The 14,923-nt window shown below is 38.3% G+C and overlaps 1 protein-coding gene across 1 annotated transcript in view; it reads right to left on the minus strand.

Annotated features, from left to right (window-relative positions):
* Positions 1-1,401: 1,401 nt before the first annotated feature.
* DSG4 (desmoglein 4) overlaps positions 1,402-14,923 on the minus strand; it is a 40,555-nt gene continuing 27,033 nt past the window's right edge. The window contains exons 10-16 of the mRNA XM_078060505.1: positions 14,424-14,563; positions 11,896-12,123; positions 9,517-9,822; positions 6,628-6,767; positions 6,412-6,475; positions 4,899-5,107; positions 1,402-2,169 (exon numbers count right to left, since the gene is read on the minus strand). Of these exons, the coding sequence (XP_077916631.1) occupies positions 1,402-2,169; positions 4,899-5,107; positions 6,412-6,475; positions 6,628-6,767; positions 9,517-9,822; positions 11,896-12,123; positions 14,424-14,563 (1,855 nt within the window). The remainder of the gene's footprint in view (positions 2,170-4,898; positions 5,108-6,411; positions 6,476-6,627; positions 6,768-9,516; positions 9,823-11,895; positions 12,124-14,423; positions 14,564-14,923) is intronic.

A 14,923-nucleotide genomic window follows, 5' to 3' on the forward strand; every position in this document is an offset into this window, starting at 1 on the left:
TTTATTTATAAAGGAACAAATTAAGCAAGAAACACTACAGATACTTCCTTCCAAAAGGAATACGCCCTGAAAATAAGTTTATTTCATTTACATTATTTTACGAGTCACATTATAGTTACTACTATATAGTTTACATATTTTACAGAATTAAATAAAATGGTCTTGCTAGAACTTGTTTTTCTCAAGCCTGCTTTATACCTACTAAAACTAAGCAATCTGTGTATGTGTTTCCATTTCATTCATTCAACATAAGTAGCAGTGTTAAAAAGAGAAACACAACTTGGTAATGGACTTAAATATTTTGTTAATTATTCTTGGTAGGAACTCAAAGCTGTATCCCCAGAGTTTTAAGTCTAGAAATGAATTAGAAGTTCTAGGAAGACAGAAATCATGTTTGTCTTCTTCATCTATTTATTCATAGAGATAAGACCGGCACTCAATACATAGTAGCTTCTAAGTAAATATTGTTGAATACATGCATAACTACCAGGTGCTTTGGAGAATATCTGATCACCAAATCAAAGCTCTATGATTTGGGTCAACAAAATGGAATAAACCATATTCATATGGTTTTCTGACACAATTAGCAAGAATAGAAAAAACATTCTCTGTAAGAAGGAAATACTCTAATGCTTTCCCTAAGAACTGTTTGTACTCTACTGTTGTCATAATTCTTTTTACTATCCTAAATTAATTTACAGTTACTGATATAAATCAATAAAGTGCGATAAAAATTCATCCATATTGATTTATGTATATATGCATATCTATACATATGTAATTCTTTTCAGTGAACCATTTTTCAGTGATGCACTCAGCTGGCAAACTCTTTCCCTGTATTATATTAATCATGCCTAAATATTGCATATCTTGAGAAACTGAAGGGACAAATGATTTCAGATCGCTATGAGATGCTCTATTTTCCTTTTCAATCTCCTTTCAGAAATGTACACTTCGTTCACTTTTTCAATTAAAAAATTTTAACAGAAATATTTCTCAAAAGATAAATACGACTGGTAAATGCAGGCAAGACTTCTTTTGCAGCCTCCAAGAACAAGGGCATCTTGGCTTACACGACCAGTCCTATAGGCCTGAAGACCTCTAAGATTCGCCTTATGAGTTATGTGCTATTTATTAGACAGTATCAAAGGGTAGAACACATTTTCTTTAAGTTTTTGGCACATTATTTAAAACCAGAAAGAATTATAAAAGGCTTATATCTAAAGTGCTTAGACATATTCACCCCCCAAAAGATATATTCAAAGAGTGCCATTGACCTTAGGATATTTGAATATTTGTTGGCTGTTAAAATGTTAAATATAGTACATTATACATCTTTGATGGATATGTTGGTGATTACAAGGTGCAAGGTCTCCCTGTAGAATACTGACCCCAAAACACTTACTGTTGGGAGTAATGTATGTTACTATACCGTGTTACTCGGTGTCGAGATGTCATTGGGGATGTGGAACCAGTGGTTTGGCTTATGTGAATGTTGGGACTCACCATTTGTGTCACTTGAATTTCGGGCCCTACCAAAATACCGCCGCTCATTACAGGTCCCACACAGCCATCAGTCATGCTACCACTGCTCATGTCAGGCCTACTAGGACTAGACAGCACTCTCTCAGTGTAGATTACATTGTGTGTGTTAGCCAGCTCAGCAGGTACACAGATATTCCCTTGAACATCATAGACAGGTGCCATTACTGTTTCGGTCACTACAACATTCGGTGCGAGCTGAGGATCGAAAACAATTGTAGTGGGTTGCATACATTGGTCAGCCGTTGTGTAAGTCTCGGTCACTACAATATCCCCATGGATCATGGGTTCAGGTATTGCCATTTCTGCCTGGAATTCAGCCTCTGAGAGAGTCATTCCTGAGGAGTCATTAACAAAATAATTAGGCCCCAGCAAAGGCAGGTCGGTACTGATAGGTATGCAGGCCTGCTGTGAAGGAAATGGCTCAATTTCTGTATCTAAGCAGATTTCAGCCAGAGTCCTGAATTTTGGATCTAAAGTTTCCATGCAGCTTTCATCTAAATCATCCACAATCCAACTGCAGCAACCAATGGAGCCAACGGGAGACCCCACTCCCTCGTGGTCATAAATGAGCAAGCAGTCGTTTGCTGGCCGACCTTCGTCTTCATCTGCGTAAGCATACGCTTTCTAAAATTAGAAGAAAAACAGGAAATTAGAAGTTTCTTTTTCCTTAAAGTAACCAAAGAATAACTACAGTGCTTTAAAGGTGTCTGATTTGAGAAGATTTTAATGGAATGAACTGGAAAAAAAAAAAACAAACCACTGATGATTTTTTGCTGAAATTCTAAATGGAATTTTTAAAGGAGATCAGTCTATATTAATGGTGCATAGAATTTGAATAAATGTGAATTGTTCTTATTTGAAAGCTAACAAATAATAATTTCTACATTTTATTCAGATTTTGACAATCCAGATTTGTCAAAGGCAAGGTTTTAGTTTTTTGGATTTATAGTCTTTTGTTTCTGAAGTGGTCTAGAAATAACAAAATATATTTAGTTATGTTCAACATGTTATTTACTTAAGGAGAGATAGTTGATCAACTTGGAATAAAAGCATGTATAAAGATGTCAATATCTTTAAGTTTCAGAGACTTATGTCCAAATGTTCAGTGGTTTTATGTGACCTAAGCAAAGAGACCCAAGATGTCTTTGGAGTTAGGTTAACAGGAAAAGACAATAAGAGGTTACCTACTGTGACTTTCAAATTATTTTTAATGACAGCCCCTTTAAATGAAATCCTAGGTAGAAGCCCTCTATATAGAACAGATGAAAGGGAACTTCTCTATTTGAAGAGGGTGGGGTGGCTGCTAGTTCTCTCCTCGCTTTCCCTCAGCTGCTGTGGCCCTGTTGGGTTCCATGAAATCCCGCAGGACCTGATATAATCTTACCGCCTCTCTATTTTATAAATAAGGTAACCGAAGGCCCAGAGAGCGTGAATGGTGTGCCCAAGACTCAAATAATTGTAGAATGCTACCTCAAGTCCAACTATCCTTTTTACACTACATCGTGCTGCCTACCCTCCGGTCTGTACTATGTACTAGACTCTAAATTCTACCATTGGAAATAAATGGTTTTAAGTCTTGAAATCAGTTCTTCATGAGTTTGGTATTACCTTAAAACTTTGCTGTTTAATATTTTTTTAATTATTATTTTTTATTTATTTGAGAGAGAGAGAGAGTGCAAGTTGTGGGGGAACGGCAGGGGGAGAGGGACAAGCAGACCCCCCGCTGAGCAGGGAGCCTGATGTGGGACTCGAACCCAGGACCCTGGGATCATGACCTGAGCTGAAGGCAGATGCTTAACTGACCGAGCCACCCAGGCGCCCTGCCGTTTAATATTTTGAAGTGACACCTCCGTAGGAGGATAATCCCCTCCTGCGTGGGGCACATGTTGGCTGTAGGGGTGGAGGGAGGTGGTGTAAAACGTGGCAGGAAGGAAGCACTTCACCGTCCTGCAGGTTCCACCTAGTAGAGGGAGAGTCTGTGCCTCACCACCTCTGAAATGTAGTGCCAATTTTTAAGTGTAGAGCTGAAATATTTGGGGAAGGATGACCTCAGTGCACACAGAGAAGGAGAACACATTTTGATTTTATTTGACGTATCAGAATGCCCAGTGCAATTTTGACATTAATGGTAAAGCTCTTTTAAAATGAGTGTGATTTTTATGAATGATTCGTTAAATATAATTTCTATGACATTTCTATGATATGTATATAATTTGTGCCCATTTATTGAGTATACTTAGTGATGTTGATCACTTATTTATTTATTTTTTAAAGATTTTTTATTTATTTGACAGAGAGAGAGACAGCGAGAGAGGGAACACAAGCAGGGGGAGTGGGAGAGGGAGAAGCAGGCTTCCTGCTGAGCAGGGAGCCCGATGCGGGGCTCGATCCCAGGACCCTGGGATCATGACCTGAGCTGAAGGCAGACACTTAAGGACTGAGCCACCCGGGTGCCCCTTGATCACTCATTTAAATAGTCGATGCTATTCATGCATAGTCTGTGATAGTATTTGTAACCACCAATTTTAGGAAAGAGCTTAGAATTACCACAACACCCTTAGCATTTTTTTTTGTTGTTAAGATCAGTGGTGAAATTCATGTATTACCATATAGGGGGTAAAACAAACCAGTTGAAATGTGATATGAAATGGATTGCTAATTAAATGAAATAAGCATACTTAGTAGGGATTCACAAGGGGATTTATTTATCCTTTGTGCTACTCTGTTAGGCCAATCTAATGCCTATGGAGCTTTTTCCTTTAGAATGCTCATAGACCCATGATCCCTTCTCTTAGTGAGGGACAGGTATCCTTGGGATAGGGCACTGGATACAGAATAGGAGACAGGGGTTCTAGGCCCTGATCTATCATCAAGTCATGGTGATGCTCTGTTCCTGAGTTACCATTCTCTTCCTTCCCCCATCCTAGCCTTTAATCTATTTTTCTCTCCTTTCTATTGGAGATACCTGCAGAGCGGGAAGGACACCATAAAGACAGGACACGGATACACATTTTTTTTTCTTGATCAGGATCCTCCTGTTTTGCTGCTGATACGGGAAACAAAGCAGGAAAACCGGAAGGAAACAGAAAACAAAACAAATGGGAAAAGGGAAGTGGGGAATGATGAGAGATGCTAGCCTTTTCCACAATATTAAAATGGATGTAGGTCAATTGAATATGAAATGCGTTTGGCGAATTGGCTTTCTGTATCTTAAGGAGAAATGAAATACTTTCTTTTTTTCAGGATTGGGATAGAGTTGAGAATAACTGAACGTATTTCAGAAGAACCTACTGCCATTGTTGTTATCATTCAGTCTCAAGACTATTTTGAGTAACCGTGTGCAGGGGGATTACCTCAGAGAAATAGCTGTCCAGGAAAGCCATGTTCAGGCCCGTGTCTGCATATTCCCACTGGGTCCCTATTGTGGAACTCCTTCTCCGTCGGGCTCCTGCTGGGTCTCCCGCGGCCAGGCCAGCGACTGTCCCCAGACCTGTGTTGAGTTCCACTCCTGACACACCCCCTTCCACCGTTCCTCCGCCCGCGTAGGTGTTAGTGTAGATTTCTGAAAGGAGAGAGTGTTCAGGTGACAGTGCTTGAATGGCCTGCCCTGTTCATCCATGGGAAACACTGCCGGCCACTGTGTGCCGTGCTACACACCACATCTACCCGCACGAGTAGGTCCCGGAAAGCAAGGCAAGGGGCCATTCGAATTCTACCCAGTCTCAGGCTGGCTGATGAAATAAAAGTAAATGGTACAGAGGGAGCCAGCTTTCGGACTTTGGCCTCACATTTGCACAAGCTTCTCCCCTAGACTCACAGGTGGAGAGTGCCAAGAAGGAGCAGGACCTCCGCTTCCGCCCGGGGCTCTCCATCACTGCTTCTGGCAAGCTGCCCCGGCTGTCAGAGAGGGCTTGCACCCCACCCAGGAGCCCTCCACAGCATGGCCAGCAGAAACGGAAACAGTCCTCGTTCACCCCAGTGCTGGAGGAACAGCTGGCTTCCAGAGGCGTGTTCAGCCCCCCAGAGTCTGGTTTGGGATACTAAGGAACCACCACTGAGAAATCTCCTGTCTGCTCTCGAATTGGGCAACCTCTCCTCTTTGTTCAGTCGTTGCCCACTAGCTGGGTATTTTACAGTATTGCTAGGTGTACATGGAGCTGGCAAATTAGGAGAATATAACTGGTGAGGCAAATGCACGTGTGGATTTAAGAAAAGTGCTTCAGTGTATATTAGAAGAGCATATTTGCTGCTTTTTCTGTTCTCTTTTTTTTTTTTTGAACAGCTTGCATTACAAATAATGGCTATAATACCACTCTGTGCAAGGCACCGTTCTAATGTGTATTTTGTGATATATATATATATATATATAAATTTTGTATGTATACGTATATGTGTATATTTTGTGATATATATTCACATACCACACATATACATATATAATATCTAACTTATATAATATCTAATACATACATTATATATCATACATATGTGTAATGTGTGTGTGTGTGTCACTCTTTACAGTGACACTTTGAAGTAGATATTATCACAAACTCAATTTCAAAGATAAGGAAATTGAGGCCCAGAGAGGTTAAGTGCTGCGCAAAGACATAGCTGGGCATCAAACTCAAACATTCTAGTTCTAGAGTTTGCCTTTTAAATTGCTACACCATACTCCGCTGCCTGTAGTTTAAGAAAAAGAGAGTGCTAACTTCACACACGTAACTTTCCCTGCCTTTATGCTGTCATCCAAAGAGATTGGCAGACATACTGTTTTCTTTAAAATTACTTATACATGAAATTTATCTGGTGGAATAATTTTGTAAATTAAAAAAAAAAAAAGAACAACAGAATTTGTTGTCCACTGACCGGAAGAATCTATACGATCCTGGGTATTAGAGGCTGTCATGGGTACACAGATATTCGACACATCCTGAAAAGAAAGAAAAATATTTTTAAAATGCATGCTTTATGTTAAACATATAAAAACTGACATATTTTTATTTTTGTGTCTTGTATAGTTGTCAAGACATGCTCAATTCCATTGAAACCCCACACTTCCCTGGAACATGTCAGTGCACTCACCCTGTCCTCAGGATGGGCGCCTTCTATCCTCCAAGACTGCATCACTCCATCTCCCCCTTCTGGCACAGGAGCAAACCTCGTCCCCAGGCCTTCAGGCTGTCTTCTTTTGCAACAACACATGAGCAGCAAGAGTGGTGACACTACCCAAGAAAGTGGAAAATGAGTTTGCACATATTGCCCAATTTAGGAAGTCACTGAATGTCTCCTTTTTTGAAAAACGTGGCATTATATTGAGAACCAAAGGGTTAAATGCAAGTGTAAGAAAGCATCAGGATTGAATGCTAAAGGATTCCCCTAAAGGATTTCCCTAAAGGATTGAATATACATATCCATGTTTATAAACACCAAACCACCAAATCACATAGACTTTTGAAGCTAGACTGAAGGGAATTTGGGATCATGTAATCAGGGTTCTTACTGATAGATTAGGAAAGTAAGGGTCTTTCTTCCCTCTGCTCTAGCACTCCCAGCTGGTTGCTGGCAGATCCAGGATTCAAATCCAGTTTTCTGATTCCTAGTCCCTCATGTACACACATATAATTGTCTGTGTATGTATATGTATTTGCTAGCTATATATACATATGAATAAATATGTACTTATCTCCATAAGCATGTGTAGATGCACAGGTACCTGGGTATGTATAAACGTACACATAGACTGTCTCTGTGGACATGTATATATATATTTGCATATCCATATAAAAACCAATATATACAAACCTATGTAACCAAACATCATGTACATACGTATAAGTTAAATACATAATCAATATATGCTATCAGAAGGATTGAATACAAATTTCAGTATAGGACCTAGAAATAGGTCTCCTCTTCAACCCTTATACTTTGAATCAATCAAATATCACCCACTAAATTTAATTGAGCTATTTACATTTATTATTTTAAGATTCTTGTCTACAAACTATAATGAAAAATTTACCTCAATTCTACACTTTAATCCATAAATATCGACATTTCTTTTTTTTTTAAGATTTTATTTATTTATTTGACAGAGAGAGAGATAGCAAGATAGGGAACACAGCAGGGGGAGTGGGAGAGGGAGAAACAGGGTCCCTGCTGAGCAGGGAGCCCGATGTGGGGCTCGATCCTGGACTCGATCCCGGGACTCCGAGATCATGACCTGAGCCGAAGGCAGATGCTTAACAACTGAGTCACCCAGGCGCCCCTAAATATCGACATTTCTTAACTTTTCTAATTCTAGTATATACTTGGTTTAGTTCTTTGGGTCCACTCTAGTTGTTTTTTTTTTTTATACTTTCCTAATTCCCTAGTATAACATGCATTCCACTGAGTTAATTAGAGGTACGGATGAAAATATCAAAGCTGCTAAATCAGGGCTTTTATTGATTTCGTTGAAATAGTTAATCTCACTCGGAGCAAACATCAAAAGTCTTAAATGAAGGCCCTTTGAGAAGATGTTTTGGGCGGTGACCCCTCCTCTCTCCATCACACTGCTCCTCCCCCACCAGACCACAGCCTGGGCTTTTCCGTTGAGAACAAATAACTTTTTCCAAAAGGGTATGCCCCTTCTACAATCGACTTCACAACTCTTATGTTTCCTTGGCCTAATTAAGGAAGAGGCGTGAAATTTTGAGTGCTAGTCCACTGGGAATGCGGCTGATCCTGGGTTTTTATCCCTGAACTGCACATTAGCCTCAGCAGAGGGCTTACACATGCCACACCTGGGGTCTCATCTTGATTACTCCTGCTTGAAAAGGATTAATTTTAAAGATTGCCAATGATTCTGATGTGCAGCTGAGACGGAGACTTGCTGGCTTAAAGGCAAGCTGACACCTCAACTCATTTGCTATTGTCGTGTTCTGGGAAAATATCTTTAATACCGTTACGATAATCACTCATGATCTTGGTATAATCTTGAAAGTTCATATTAGTTTAAGAAAGAAAGTCTGCCCAAAAGTCATCTGTTATTTTTTCATTCCTCAAAATGGTGAAGTTTCAGTGTGTACTTCTCCATTGAAACATATTCATATTATAGTTTGAAGGATTTAGTCCGCTTTAATTTTAGAATCCAGTTTTTGATATCCACAAAATCTAAAGTATTGCAGGCGCAGCCTAAAATGTATTACTCCTCTGAGGATCTACATGTTTTAAAAAATGGTATAGGCAGAGGAGGACCCTTTTTGCGGTGTTTGCTTAGGGACCTCACCATTCCTATGACCCTGGTCCTACTTGCAGACACTCCTATCAAGAGTCCAGAGGCTCATTTTCTCTTCTAGGCTCTTCTGCCTGCTTCTTATTATGCCAGCATGAACAGGTCACCTGATCTCACACATCCTCACTGATTTCTCATTGCCTGTGGACTGAAGCCCAGAATGTTTGGCTTATCATGAACATTCTTGCGTGATGACTCCCAGCCTGCCTTTTAGCCTGTCCATTTCCTGAGTGTTCAGTGCCTTTCCATCCTTCTCCTTGTTTATGTTTGTGTTGTTCCTTTCAGATTTCCCTCAAATGCCATCCTCCTTCTAAGAAAATCTTCAGCGTGTAGGGTCTGGGTCAAAGCCACTTTCTCCATAAAGACTCCCAACCTTTCCCATTTGGACTTGAATTGCTTCTTACCTCTCTTAAAGCACGTTGCTGAAATTTTCATGATGGGATTTACTCTATGTTTTGCTGTATTATACTTAGAAATTTGCTTGTGTTTTCATCTCTATGACCCTCACTAATTCTAGTTATCATTACTGAACAAGTACATGCCCTTATTAGTCCCACTGTTTTCTTCCAAATTCCCCTGAGAATTGCTACAGATACCAAAAGGACATGGCCAAATGAACCTAGCCACCGCAGTGAGCCTGGTTACATTCTTATTTTGAAAAATTGCTGAAAAGGGGGATTCGATCCAGTACTTACAAAGTAGTAGTAGGAGTCCCATAGCGATCATGCCAATCCCTGTCGGTCCGAGACCAACATTTGAACCCCCAGCTTGTTCATCAGTGACAGTCCCATATACGTCACTGGTAGCTGAGCTGCCGTCCTCTACGTTGATGCCCGTGGTACTAGAGTACAAGCACATGTGGTTGTTGTCACAATCACAGGCCTCTAACGCCACAATCTGTGGCAGTTCGCACGCTCGGTTATAGCTGTCCTTCACTATGATTGGGATTTGGTAAACTATGGGATTTAAAGGCTGCTCAGCCATCAGGATTGCAGAGGTAGCTGAAAAGGAAGAGAGGAAAGAGAAAATAAACTGAAATTCCTTGGGGTAACCCTTCTTAATACCCAAGACTCACCTAGGGCCTGATTTTTATCATGTTCCCTTAGTCATACAGCACCCTCTACTTATTTTTTGTTTAATATTTATAATGAATTGTTGAATACTTCTTCCTGCTGAATTGGTATTTCTCTGAAGCAGGCTAGGACCCTGCTGCTTATTTTCCAGAGCAACAATATTTGGCATATTATATAAATATTTGATAAATATTTGTCCGATGAATGAAGACTATCGAGCAGAAAGGAAATATTAAAAGTCTTCTATTTAGGATTATGGTTTGCAAATACCCTCCTTAAGACTGTTGTTGATCTCTTATTCAAAGTCGCTGTTCTATCATTTAAATGTAAATGATTCCAGTAACTATTATTTTCCTAAATCTTGTTGCTACCATTGCCTATCGATTTGCATGGAAATTATTGCTTAAAACGTAGGTTGAAATTTATTTATTAACCCAGGGAGGGTTTAGAGATGATTAAATTTACACTTAAATCACGAATGTTAATTAATTGACCCATAACATGCAATAATTATAAATATTATGGTTTCTTAATTTCATTTAGCTATATGATAAGCCAGCTATGTCTACCAAAATGTAACCTGTGCACAAGGCAAGAGTTGAATAACGTGCAATGCTATAGCACATTAGGTGAAAGTTTATTCTGTTCTTTAACACCAACATCGAAATAGGACTCTAGGAATATTGTCTCCAATGCGATTATATTTTTTATTGGCAAATCTATAATATAATTTGAATACCTTTATGAACCTCCACATTGAAACTTTTTTTTTAAAATGATTTTACTCATAATATCTAGGATCTTAATGAGGAAAACGTGGTTAGCAGTTGTTATTTAAGAATGGGATATTGGGCTTTATAGGAAGGGTGAATTCAAAGTTGTCTTGATTTTAATGGGGTTACTTTAATGTCCCTAGCTTTTTAAAATATTAAAGCGGTTTTGTGGAAAAGAGCCAAAAAGTTCTATCATGAAAACAAGTTGCTTAATTTCCTCTTTTGACTAAGTCCTTAAGGGTGGCATTTTTTTCTGGCATCCTTTTAGGGTTTCTCCATTCTCTGAATGGAGAAGCTTAGCAGCTTCAGAGAGGTGGGAAATATTTCCTCTCACTTTGGGCTCTGAGGTCTGACCCCCATCCCATCACCCCCTAAACATCTTTTAGTTTTGCCTCAAATGAATATGAAATTAGAGAGCTATTGTAACCCAAATGAGGTTCTCTTACAGCATTGCATTTTCTATTATACATTTAACATCTCAAGGAACTAGAACCTAAGTATATAAAATGTTATGTCATCTGAAATTCACTCTCAGTACATTCAGGCATTCATTTTTACATAGCAACCCTTAGCACAATACACTTACTACTTGGAGATCTTTACTCTTTAAATACTTTGGTTTCTGTGTTTCTCTGTATCTAAATGCTTCACATAATTCTAATTTTAATGTTGTTCATACTACGTCCTAATAATATGTTCTACTGTTTGCCTAATCATTCTTCCCATATTGAGCAATTTGGATTTACATTTTTACCTTTACAAAAAGTCTGAGCTTATCATTCTTTCTAAAAAGAATTTCATTGATCTTATGTACCTGAGTACCAAATACATAGATGTATTTATGTGATACTTGAGTTTCAGAAACTTTTTTTTTTGAAATAATTCAAAATAGGCAATTGTGACATATGGTGAGTTATTCAAGGGTTCTGTTTATTTCAAACTAATCAAATATTGGTGTAGCACCCCATGTAGACAAAATGGTGGATAAACTGATATTTACATACTACTATTTGTAATTGCAGTATTGATAAAACATTTTTACTTTTATTTCAGTTTAAAAATTTTCCAAATATCCTAAGTGTGAATATGAAAGATTTTCTTACTTATTATGAATATGGCCAAGAATCATAGAAACAGAGATAGAAAGTGTTATTACACGTCTTGCCTAACTATTTAGTCATTGTTTTTGCTTTGGTCTTAAAGATGAGCAAGTTTGCATTCCACTTACCATTTATTGATCTGATATCCCACAAGTCAGCTGTCCCTGGTGGCTGATCAACCACACAGAAGGTATAGGGAGACCCATAAGAATGATCACCAACATCTCTTGCAGAAATAAGGATCGATGGAGAGGCAATGCATATGTAATCACTTTCAGCCAAAACAACTGGACAGTAATCATTGACATCAGGAACTTCGATACATATGGTCCCTGTTGCCGTTTTCCCAGAGCCATCTGAAACAGCAGAGCATCATGGGTGTTGGGGTAAATGGTGTGAGGGAGAAAATTCTTTCTTATATTCCATGATGATGCTGCAGCATAGAGGAATAACATGAATGACTCTTTGAGGTGGTGCCTGATGGGTTTCTGCTTATTTCAATGACCCGAAGCCACCCTTGCCTTTGCTCACTACCTTCCAGCCACACTAGCTTCTTTTTAGTTCTTGGAACAAGTTTCTTCCTAACCCAAGACTCTTGTGCATTCTATTCATTCTTCCCAAAATGTTTTTCATCTCAATTTTATTCAGCCAACTCCTACATATCCCAAGATGCAAAAGTAAATGTCCCTCAGAAAAGGCTCACAACTTTCTGTTCCTACCCTGTCCCCGTGAACAAGACTCCCAGTCCAGCCTATAGCCTTCCATTCAGGATGCTTATTGAGTTCTGTGTTTGTAGGAAAATACCCAAAATTGAAATGCAATAATTGTTTGTATATTTTTTCTTTCTGTTTTGCTGTTTATTTTAATGCCATCCCTTAGATGCTATTTCTCTTCGAAATGACACTTCTGAAAACAAATATAAATCTATTAAATTTTTTTCCTAACCTACTTGGAACAAATTTTGGGTTAATATAGTTTATTAGAAAGGGCAGAGGACCAAGAAATAGGAATCTGGGCTTTTAGTTCACTTTTTCATCTGGTTGGCTTGTGCCTGTGCAGATACGCTGCTTAGGTACATAACAATAGCCCTTGGTTTTAGTTTTCTGTTGTACATTTTGATAGTTTTTTCCTCCCTCTATTCACTCAATGACTAATTTTTATTCTAGTTTTTGAAGATATTCACATATGACCAGTATGCAAACATAGGCCGTGATCAACATGATTAGAATCCTTTATAGGAATAGGTTTTCTAGAATACTGATAATAAATCAAACTATAATATTTTGATAACTGACCCAGGTGTTAAAAGTGACACTCACAGGATGAAGACCAGAATTATGGACCACAGTTACTTGGGTATTATCATGGTTTCTTTTTAAATCTTATAATGCCCCTTTATCTTTGTCTTTGGCCACTGTAAAGCTCAGATAGACAATACAAACCTATAGTATCTATCTTATATTAGGTATATGTCTGGAACACCTGTTTTCACTCTTCTTTCCCGGTTATTGACCTTTTTTTGTTTTGTTCTGTAGTAGCTGGTTTCCTAGGCACTGTTTAGAGAATGATTATTGATAAATAAATTCCTGTTGTAGTCACCAGGAAGAATGCTTAATAGATTTTCCCACATGAGAAGCAGCTCAGTTAAAAGTTCAGTGTATCTGCAGTTATGACTTTTTTTTTTAAATGTTTTATTTATTTATTCATGAGAGTCAGAGAGAGAGAGAGAGGCAGAGGCAGAGGGAGAAGCAGGCTCCCCGCCTAGCAGGGAGCCCAATGTGGGACTCGATCCCAGGACCCTGGGATCATGACCTGAGCCGAAGGCAGACACTTAACCATCTGAGCCACCCAGGCGCCCTGCAGTTATGACTTTTAATTTGGCTCTTATATTTGGAATAATCTTGTGCTTTACTTTGTGCTTTACAACATGTCCACTTAAGCTGCGTTTACACAGGCTTCTCATTGTAGCTCAGTTTTAGTGATTCTAAAATAACTATACTCTTGGGGCACCTGGGTGGCTCAGTTGGTTAAGTATCTGACTCTTGTTTTCTGCTCAGGTCATGATCTCAGGGTCCTGAGATGGAGCTCCACCTCGGACTCCACACTTAGTGTGGAGTCTGCTTGTCCTTCTCCCTCTGCTCTCCCTCTCAACCCCCACTCCCGCTCGCATGTGTGTGCACAATCTCTCTCTCATAAATAAACAAAAATATCCTTAAAAAAACTATACTCTTTGGGACACTGCCTTTCCCATAGGTCATCCCCAAATGAACTTTGTGTACACCTTGTAGCATTTACCTTATGTAAACATTCCTAACATACTCTGAAAGTTGATTTAACCATTTCAAGAAATGAGGCCATAAGCAGAAACTGAATTTTACTTATAGACTTAAACTTTTATGCTTTCTGCTGTAAGTCACATACAGTTCTTTTTTGGAAGTAGGTAAAATAAATTATGATTTAAATGTAAATTATGGTTATGAGTGTACTGAGTTCAGTTCTTAATCTAAGGTATTTAGAACTCTCTATTAAGTCTTGTAGACAGACACATTAAATGATATATTTTATTTGAGTCAATCTAATATCAATATTAGAATTACATTTATATTTAATGGAATAATAATAATTTTATTAAAATATTGAGAGGAAATTTTCTTACCGTCTATAGCGAGGATCTCTGCCGTGTATATCCCATTGGTAATATATTTTGACTTCTTATCAAATTCCCTAGAAAATTTTATCTCACCAGTCCTTGAATCTACTTTTAACCAGCTGCCTGCATCATGTCCTATGATATACCTGTTTTTTAAACAAATAAGTTCATCATTTGCTCATATGAAAGTTAATAATTTTAAGTCACATACAATGTGTTAAACATAAATATGGTGTTTGTATGGTTTATGGTGACAATTGCCTTGGTTTATAAAATATATATATATATCAATAAAATTTTAGTGTTGAACTTATTAATACACAGGTTCACAACAGTTTTAAAATTTCATGATTCTCACTCTTCTAGCTCTTACTATAATTGTTAGTAAAATGTATGAGTCTCTTTCAGATTTATTTATTATAGCAATATCTACTGAGGGAATATCCTTTATTCATTTTCACATGTGATGTACTTTGTTTTTCCTAGATTTTAAGGCGTATTTGTTT

Source organism: Halichoerus grypus, chromosome 13 (genome assembly GCF_964656455.1).
Source record: "Halichoerus grypus chromosome 13, mHalGry1.hap1.1, whole genome shotgun sequence".
In the NCBI taxonomy this organism is placed as follows: Eukaryota; Metazoa; Chordata; class Mammalia; order Carnivora; family Phocidae; genus Halichoerus; species Halichoerus grypus.